The 10,236-nt window shown below is 44.2% G+C and overlaps 1 protein-coding gene across 1 annotated transcript; it reads right to left on the minus strand.

Moving 5' to 3' along the window:
• Nucleotides 1-452: 452 nt before the first annotated feature.
• On the minus strand, nucleotides 453-5,686 carry LOC135394507 (uncharacterized). The gene is made up of 3 exons (XM_064625285.1): nucleotides 4,682-5,686; nucleotides 1,638-1,731; nucleotides 453-514 (listed from the first exon to the last, which is right to left on the minus strand). Exons 1-3 carry the CDS (start codon nucleotides 5,684-5,686, stop codon nucleotides 453-455), a joined length of 1,161 nt encoding a protein of 386 aa, XP_064481355.1.
• Nucleotides 5,687-10,236: the final 4,550 nt, after the last annotated feature.

The following is a 10,236-nucleotide window of genomic DNA, read 5'->3' on the forward strand; positions in this document are numbered from 1 at the left end:
TGAAAGGCTATCCCACAAAGCCATGAAGCATATATGACAAGGGTGTTTTCCAAAATGATCACGACAGGACAGAGATAACTATGACACATTTCGCGCAGATTTTGCCCGTTGCTCGGAAAAAGTAATTGATTCCCGTTAGCGTTCCTTCTACGTGAAAAGTAATTGATTACCGTTACCAGTTACTCGGCTCCCAATGTAATTGAGTAACGAGTAGAAACGTAGCGCGTTACTACGGTCGTTACTTTGCGTTCACGCCAATTATACCCGCCTTTGTGTGCCTCAGAATAGAAGGAAAGAGAGAGGGGGAAAATGTTAAAGAGCGGAGCAGCTGAAATAACCTGGAAAACAAAAATGTGTAGGACAAGTACATCTGTACGTCTGCTGTATTTATCGCCCGGGAAGACGTTGACCCGATTCCGGAAGAACATTGCAGGGAACTTCACAATGACTCACTAAATGTCCAAAGCTTCAGGTATCACCACACTGGTGTAGCAAGAGACTAGGGAGAGAGACCCTGAAATGAGAGAGCGTTCTTACAATGGCAACAAGGGCTGACAGCACGAGGGGCTTGACTTTTGGCAGAGCATCTGAATACTCAGAAAAGTAGTTGATTACTCAAAAAATTGCTTTGACACTAAAGTAACTGATTACTGGAAAGATTACTCAAAAAAGTTATTGACTACAAGTAACGCAATTAGTAGTAACGCGATACGCACAAATCTGATTCCACGTTATAAATGCCGTAATGGAATGTCAAATAGTTCCAGGATAGCACCACACAATATAACTTGGTTTGGTCAGGTTAAAGGGAGACTCCGCAAGGATTCGAAAAAAAAAAGGTGAGCATCACACCGGACACGAAGGACCTCCTCGATGCCGGAATACAACAAACGAATTCGTTTTGCGCTGGTAATCAATTCGTAAATGGTGAGAATAGCAAACCCAATCCGAAATACGGAGAGAAAAAAAGAGTTCCATACTAAGGTGGTTTGTCCGGAGCAGGATAACATAACGTCACTCACCAGCATTGCCGTCTGCTTCGAAACCTTCGTTCTCCCCGGATGTCAGCAGTATGGTGGACTAGTGTGAGTGGCGTGCCGAACATCCTATGCAAAGCATTGCGGGCGTGTGCCCCTTCATTTTAGCCGGGCACGTTCATATTTGACAGCATGCGAGTGCCGCAGACCACGACACTAAGCTCAGCATTCTAGTGTGTGGCTATTTTCGGAGTAGTTCCTTTTCCTTTCTTTTTTTTGAAGCAGATTGCGTATCTGGAGAGTGATCTATGTGATTCGTCAACAACTATTTGCACTCAAATGCGGTGACACCCAGGGCTGTGACGCCATCCGGTCCATATGCGCTGCCTGCGAAAGACACCGTAATGGCACAACGCATGTGAAGTCGCAGGCGCAGTAGCCGCTCATTTTTATCAGTGGGATCATAAACAGCAATCTATGTGCGCACTATAGAATTGTGTACGTATTGTTTTTGTATACGTAGCAGACAAAGCGAAGAGGTTACTTCCCTCGTCACCTATTGGCTGCTTCCTACTTTTATCAAGGGACCGTGTCAGCAGACACAATGTGCCTGATCGCAGTTTTAATAGTGGATTAGTTTTGCGCACCGATAAGAGGTACCCTTGACAAACTTGTTCTTTGCGTAGTTGTTCTTGCGCATTTTTTTCTTGCCCTGAGGTTTTTGCTTGGTCATGGACGAAAGTGTCCCACTTTCCTACGTCCACGCATATGGTATGAACCGTGCACTTGTTTATTGAGGCTGTTTTTCTGTGCACCGGAGCTGAACCAGAACTAAACCGTTAGAAAAATACCAGTAACTGGTTCAACTTACGGGTCGTACGGAACCAAGGATGGAACTTTGCATGTTGTGCGTGAACATGAAACTTTTTTTTTTCTTTTATTATCTTCGTAGCCTTCCTCTTGCTTGCCGAAGAGGTCTTGCCCTGTAGGAATGCTCTGGATTTTTTGGAGGTGCGAAGCAACAACGCATATGATAACTGAAAAGTATTGCGTGTGAAAAAGTGTGAAAAGTGACTACTAATGGCTATGACACACATATGAATATATTTGAGAATTCGGGATCAACGACAGTTTTGTGTAGTAATCATGAAATGACGTACACTGTAATAACATGCTAATCAGCCTCAGCTACTCACTCTTTGGTGGGGATCGTCGTTTTGTTTACACGCGGAGCGCACTTGTGGGCTAACGTGGAATTGTGTTGACCGGGCTTTCTAACGTGGTGCGTAATGGTTAGGTAGTGTTCTGTTCCGCTTTGTAATACATATGCCACGGAAGAAGGAAGACTTCACGCCCTTTAAGAAAAAGGTCAAGATTTAATGACATGCGGTTTGCATGGTAAGGAAGTTTCTTTTAAACCTCAGCCAAGGTACGTATATCTGAACAGGTAGCGCAACTCCCATAGGCCCCTGTGTCTTAAGAATGACGCCATGATAGAGACGGTCAGCGCCATCCATCCGTTGCGCGGACTACTACGATTGTAAATAAATGGCGTCAGAGGTGACGTCAGCAGTATGAATAATAAGTAGTGCATAATTGGCTATGGCACGTTTCCGCTCGCGCACTTCGTTTGCGTGGTATTCGCTTTTCCTCACCCGTGCAACAGTACCAGACGAGAACACAGAAAATATATATCGTATCAGGTTTAGTGAAACATATCAATACGAAATAGATATAGTTATCACATATCTTGACAACTCCAAACAGAAGGGCACCGTGATATCACACAGAAACGAGGGAGGTTCACTTAAGCTCCATTTCTAGAGCAATACGCGCACACAGTGATTAGACGTTTGCATTCAATGAGTGACCATTGCAACAAAACATGACATCGTTGGTGCACAGCTGATTCCTGCTAACACTCACGCTATCATGGCCGCTCGTCCCATTAGATTTTTTTTCGCGGGGCTAGCAACTGGGGATGCACTGTATTCATCAGTTCACGCGTGTTAAACTTGGCCTCCGAGATGTCAACGTCGCTACCTGTTTAACCCACAAAGTATACGAACTCCGCATTAGAATGCACGGACACACGGCACGGACACACAAATGCACGGACAAACACGCCCACTGTGACACATGCGCAAAGGAGCAGGATGCGGAAACGTACTCGGGTGGTAGATGATTTCGTATATGTGCACGAGTGGGGCAACAGAAAGTTTTTTCTACATTGAAATTATGAATAACCTATTAGTACGCACACAACCCACGCCCACGTTCTAAAGTTTTTGTGCTTACGATCGTACCTCTACTGTCAACACCCAGGATCGCTCGCGCCTCATGATGGTAGCCTTGCCGATGGATCTGATTTAGTATTTTCGCTTGGGGGGGGGGGGGGGGGGGGGGTTCGCTACCAGTTTAGATATACCTTGCCTCAGCTACGCCGATTTTCGAGTGTTACAGAATGGAATGGTACTCACACGATGTGTTCACAAGGGAACACTGATTATATATAAGTTGAAATAAACGAATGCGGTTGACCACGAAAAATAAAGGTATTCAATAAAGATCAGAAGTGGAGACGGTGCTTCTACAGGATAAGGAATAAAAGGGGGACTTTATTAAAAACTAAGAGGGGGTATTCGACGTTTCGACAGCAGCGCTGTCTTCAACAGGAATGGAATGGAATATATATATATATATATATATATATACTGTGGACTGTTGTTCTGCAAAGAAAAGGGGAACAAGCAGCAGTACACTATCTAAGCAGATAAGTTCCTTATTGTTGACAGTACACCAGGGTCCTCGTTTATGATCGATTGGAATTTGTAGATAAGGTAAGATTCACGCTGTTCTCGGCACCGGTCGGAACTGAAGTTTGTTTAAAGAAGGAAAATTGAAACATCGTTAACTGAATGCCCTGGTTGGCTAAAATGGCGTGACACTGGAAGATTCGGTTTTTTCGTCACGTCCGATCGGTGATTGTTAAATCTGATTCTGAATGCGGTTTTTGTCTGGCCCACGTACTGTGCTTGGCATGCGTTACATTGAAGGAGATAGATAACCTTGGACGAATTACAGTCTAGGTTTGCTCTAATTGTCACTCTGAAGTGAGAACTAGTACTTTCGGCTATGGTGGTGTTTTGCATTGATTTGCATATTTGACATCTGCGGCCTTCACATGGGTGACAACCCATTGGTGAATCATTTGGTTCGTTGATTTTAGAATGAACTAAGCTATCTAGCAGATTGCGTGCGCGCCTGTAGGTGACACGAGGTGCCTGCGGAAAAATTTCCTTTGTGCGCTCGGATTGCTGAAGTATGCTATAGTGTCGATTCAGTATACCCTTAATGTTTGGGATATTTCCAGCTAATGTTACGATCAGGTTGATAGCGTCCTCTTTTGTGCTATTTTTTCGCGTACAGAATAGTGACTGGCGCTCTATTTTTCGGGCCCTGTTGAGAGCGTCTTTCACAAGGTTCGGTGGAAAATGGCGGTCAACGAATGTTTGTTGCAACTGATTTAGATTCCAGTCAAGATCGTCATCGTTCGAGCAGATTTTCCTGTACCGAAGGGCTTGGCTGTAAGGGATGGCAAGCTTCGTATGCCGTGGGTGACAGCTATGAAAGGACAAATACTGTTGGGAGTCAGTGGGCTTCCGGAATAGGTCGGTGCTTAGAACTCCGTCTTGTAGTCTTACCTGAACATCTAGGAAGTTAACAGTTGCAGTTGAATACGTGTGGGTGAACTTAATAGTGGGATGAAATTGGTTGAGATCATTTATGAATTCTATGAGGTCCCTTTCTGAATGTGGCCAGATCATAAATATATCATCCAGGTAGCGTTTGTAAAGTGCCGGCTTTCGCTCACGTCCTTCCAGAAATTTTTCTTCCAAAGTTCCCATGAATATATTTGCATAAGGAGGCGCCATTTTAGTGCCCATAGCCGTGCCGCTGATTTGGAGGTAGTGCTGACTGTCAAATTCGAAGTTATTGTTTTTAAGGATTAGGTTTACTAGCTTGGACAGGGCAAGTGGGTCGATAGGACTCTGTCCGGCGTATCTAGAAAAAGCTGTCTCAACTGCAATAATGCCGTCTTCGTGGGGAATATTAGAGTAGAGGGACGAGACATCTAATGTAACTAGGAAACTTGATGTGGGGGGCTGGCACTGATTTAGTATTTGAAGGAAATGGTTAGTGTCCTTGATGTAGGACGGTAGTTGTGGGGGTATGTCCTTGAGGACGTGATCTACAAAGCTGGATATCTTTTCTGTGGCTGTACCATTGCAAGACACAATTGGCCTGCCAGGGTTTCCTTTATGAATCTTTGGCAGCATGTAGAACCTGCCAGGTGTGGAATTTCGGGGAAGAAGGTATTCGTAGAGCGTCGCGTCGATCTCTTTCTTACTTTTTAGGGCTTTTAGTTCTTTCGTGATGCTCGCAACAATTCGTTCCGTGGGGTCGGCGTCCAGATTTTCATAAAATGAAGTGCAACTCAATTGTCGCAGACCCTCGTTAATATAACCTTGCCTATTCATTACAACAATTGCGCCACCCTTATCTGCTCTTTTGATAACAATTTCCTTACAATGCTTGAGTTCAGGAGGACCCTGTTGTTCTACTGGGGTCAAATTTGACTTGGGACTGCGGCTAGAAGACGCGTTGTATGCGGTAATGATATCTTTCTGAACAGCTTTGATGTACATATCGAGAGCTCTGTCGCGGTTGGGTTCTGGGATAAAGTGATACGGTTGTCTAAGGGGTTAGCATTGTGACCGGGCTTTTCATGAAAATATTGTCATCAATATTGTCTCTGGTTAGTTTTGCTGCAAGAAGCAGCTTCCTTGGATCGACGACGCCCTCAACGCATGCCGAGCCACCAGCACCAGGATTAACTGACCGACGGAGAGAGTACTTCTTCTGACCATAGTACCGAGCCGTCTCCTAGTGCCAGGGCGTTCTTTAGACTAAGAGAGATCAGTGATAAATCCGTGCGATACAAATCTCATCGCGATGCTATGCAACTCTATAAATCGGAAAACAAAATTCCCAAAGGGCTGGTGATCAATCTTAAACCAACTTTTCCCCTCAATGACCAACTTCAGGAGAAGTGGAACAGCATTCTACATAGTACTTCCTCTACATTAATTGATATCTTGATATCCCACTGCGAAGAAGTAAATGAGGAGCTTGCACGCGAAGCGCAGGTCATTAACGAAACAGTTAGCTTATCAGATAGTCACCGTTCTGAATTGTCACAATTCACCAGAAAAAAAGAAAACAACATCCTGACAACCGAACGTAAAAAACTAACCAGAGACAATATTGATCCTAATCTCTTAACGGAATGTGACACAGAGTCTCGGTCTCCCAGTGCAAGGGCTTTACCCCATTGTTCCCAAGACAATTGTACAGACCCCCCAGCTCGCGCAAGCTCACTCGTCCCATCTCATAATGTAGTTAACCTATCGTCCCACTCACTTACCGAATCGGAGCTCTCCCTCCTTAAACGTGGTCTCTCGTTCTGTCCCAACACCAGTTACGTAAACGAATATCAACTTCATTTGCATTTGGACAACTTCGCTCGGCGTATGCGTCTTAAAGAATATTTTCATGAAAAGCCCGGTCACAATGCTAACCCCTTCAGACAACCGTCTCACTTTATCCCAGAACCCAGCCGCGACAGAGCTATCGATATGTACATAAAAGCTGTCCAGAAAGATATCATTACCGCATACAACGCGTCTTAAGGAGCATTGCATTGTAAGGAAATTGTTATCAAAAGAGCAGATAAGGGTGGCGCAATTGTTGTAATGAATAGGCAAGATTATATTAACGAGGGTCTGCGACAATTGAGTTGCACTTCATTTTATGAAAATCTGGATGCCGACCCACCCACGGAACGAATTGTTGCGAGCATCACGAAAGAACTAAAAGCCCTAAAAAGTAAGAAAGAGATCGATGCGACGCTCTACGAATACCTTCTTCCCCGAAATTCCACACCGGGCAGGTTCTACATGCTGCCAAAGATTCATAAAGAAGGAAACCCTTGCAGGCCAATTGTGTCTTGCAATGGTACAGCCACAGAAAAGGTATCCAGCTTTGTAGATCACGTCCTCACGATGACGATCTTGACAGGAATTTAAATCAGTTGCAACAAACATTCGTTGACCGCCATTTTCCACCGAACCTTGTGAAAGACGCTCTCAACAGGGCCCGAAAAATAGAGCGCCAGTCACTATTCGGTATGCGAAAAAATAGCACAAAAGAGGACGCCATCAACCTGATCGTAACATTTGCTGGAAATATCCCAAACATTAAGGGTATATTGAATCGACACTATAGCATACTTCAGCAATCCGAGCGCACAAAGGAATTTTTTCCGCAGGCACCTCGTGTCACCTACAGGCGCGCACGCAATCTGCTAGATAGCTTAGTTCATTCTAAAATCAACGAACCAAATGATTCACCAATGGGTTGTCACCCATGTGAAGGCCGCAGATGTCAAATATGCAAATCAATGCAAAACACCACCATAGCCGAAAGTACTAGTTCTCACTTCAGAGTGACAATTAGAGCAAACCTAGACTGTAATTCGTCCAACGTTATCTATCTCCTTCAATGTAACGCATGCCAAGCACAGTACGTGGGCCAGACAAAAACCACATTCAGAATCAGATTTAACAATCACCGATCGGACGTGACGAAAAAACCGAATCTTCCAGTTTCACGCCATTTTAGCCAGCCAGGGCATTCAATTAACGATATTTCAATTTTCCTTCTTCAAACAAACTTCAGTTCCGACCGGTGCCGAGAACAGTGCGAATCTTACCTTATCTACAAATTCCAATCTATCATAAACGAGGACCCTGGTGTACTGTCAACAATAAGAAACTTATCTGCTTAGATAGTGTACTGCTGCTTGTTCCCCTTTTCTTTGCAGAACAACAGTCCACAGCCCTTGGATTCCATCCCACCTCCCGGACGATGACCTCTTCACCGGACATGACTCTACCACTTCCTTGTACTTGACCTGCTGACGGCCGCCAGGTGGCGGGACCCCCCGATTGTGACGTCATTGTAGCACTGTATAAAACTCACTAAAGTGTCATTTGTCATTATTCAGTCCTGACGAAGGCGGAGCTTCCGCCGCAACGTTGACTTCCCCCTTAACTTTCCACTAGTAAATAAATAACTCCCCCTTTTTCTACTTCCTACATCTTCGTTGTCTGCCTCATATTTTGTTAGTACCTATTTAATTTCGCGGTCGCCCGAACCTCTTTCTTCCAGCATATATATATTATAAGGGAACGTGAGTTTTGCTTCCTTCGACTGCGAAGCATTTGGTAGGCCAGTAGAGACTTCCTGGTGGGTTTCGTGTTTTGTGCTGCGTGCCGAGAATGCGTGAGCGTTTTGCTCCCGTCTGCAAGAACACTTCAGGGTGCAGTTCCAATGTTTCAAACCACAACTTTCCGAAAGGCGAAAGAAAAAGCTATTGACTGCAACAATCCGACTGGGTGCCACCTTCGAAAGCATCGATTTGATCTCTTCATTTCGCTCATACGAATGTTACGGAAGCAATACGCATCTTGTTTCACACGAAGCCGAAGATGCTTTGTTCGGGATGCTGTGCCAACCTTATCTGCAGCAGGAGATTGCAGGGGCAGGACTAAGATCAAGCAGACCATCAGATAAAGGTAAGACGCGTAATGTTAGACAAGTCAGTCATGAGGTGCAAATGCCATCACATAGAAAAGAAAAATACGCCATCTTTCAGTTACTGCGCCATCCTTTAGAGATTAGGTCACAGGGGGTGTATTCTCAGTACAGATTTGGAATTCCTTTATTTGTTAAATGGTTTCGCAGGCATTCTGGCACCACCGAAAAGCTTGCACTCCACGTCTCATCAATCACCGTCTTGGTTTCAAGGTGAAGGCTGTCACCAGTGCCAACCAGACTCCCCTTCAAAGTTCATCTGTTGACGGAACAGTGACACCTGGTACTGAGACATATCATTTTCTTGTTAATCAAGTGCATTGCATCACTTGTGCTCGACTTCTTGTGTTCGTATATCCTTCCTGTTGCTCTAAGCTATAGCTTAGAGCAACCATGCCTGAGGTGTTTATGTTCTTACTCCAGCGCTTTCATAGTGCATTTAAGCAGTATCATCGTACCATATGCACGGCAGCACATCTTGTGTATTTTGAGTGAGGTATAAAATAAAATGTTGGCTCAGCTGTTGTATTTTGGTCACAAATAAGGAAAAACGGGTAGGAACACTTTCTTACAATTAAGATGAACAAGACTTTCGTGCAGAGTCTGCACTTCATCAGGTTAAAGAGTATCCGTACAATCGGACGTATATATACCAGTAGAAAAGGAGAGAGAAAGAGACAAACAAAAACACATGTCCATTCCGCGACCCCTGTTACTTATGCATCGACCGTCAGGACCAACAAACTACGCAAGCATCAAGAGAAGCGTAAGACAGACTCTTGCTGACAACCACCGGACTGTAGCCCTTCTGTGTTTCTCAAGGCCCGTAAGTCGTTCGATAAAAAGGCTAAGTTGATGTTACATTTCCATTTCTACTCTGATTGCATTGCGCAAAAAGTTGTTCCCAGGGGCCTAAGGCTTCAACTGTTCCCTACTTTTGATTTTCATTCCCCTCGTAGCTCTAGAAGATGGTGTGATACTTTGACACATGCGTCCATAGACCTAATCAGAATTCTGCGATCAGAGAGTTCCCTAAAAATTAAAGATATTGACAAGCAGCTTCGACAACTTGCTCATTCCCTAACAGCCAGCGAGATTGAAGCACTTTAATTGTTCGCATCGCACAAATTGTCTGAATTATAACATGTTAAGCATTAGAAAACCCAACGTGACCACATTAATCTAACAAATCTCAGCAATATTAACATATCCAGTGTCTTGTCCGAATCTCCATCCGCTCCTATTGCCAACGCTAAGGATGTTGTGTTCAATCTGTCAAGTTCCACTTTAGACCAAACGGAAATCAATGTACTCTCTAAAGGATTAAGCTTCGTCCCTACCCCGCCACCAATTGACGAGTTTGATATTCTTAACGATCTACAAAATTTAGGCAGAAGAATCCACCTACCAACATTCTTTCACGGTAGCGAACAGATAGGTCGACCTCTTTTCAAAAAAACCTTCTATTTGGACTCCGGACCCTTCCAAAACTAGCCATCAAATTGATAATTACATCAAAGCAGTCTTTAATGACATGAAA

This window comes from Ornithodoros turicata, chromosome 1 (genome assembly GCF_037126465.1).
Source record: "Ornithodoros turicata isolate Travis chromosome 1, ASM3712646v1, whole genome shotgun sequence".
NCBI lineage: Eukaryota > Metazoa > Arthropoda > Arachnida > Ixodida > Argasidae > Ornithodoros > Ornithodoros turicata.

Bases quoted from the DNA above. Each gene is read 5' to 3' on its own strand.
- LOC135394507 (XM_064625285.1), bottom strand. From the start codon at position 5,686: ATGTACATCAAAGCTGTTCAGAAAGATATCATTACCGCATACAACGCG. The intron at 1,732-4,681 runs GTAAGACTACAA...GCGTGGACGTAG, and splicing joins TTAACTTCCTAGATGTTCAG to GAAAGTGGGACACTTTCGTC. The intron at 515-1,637 runs GTACCTCTTATC...CTCTCATTTCAG, and splicing joins AAAGAACAAGTTTGTCAAGG to GGTCTCTCTCCCTAGTCTCT.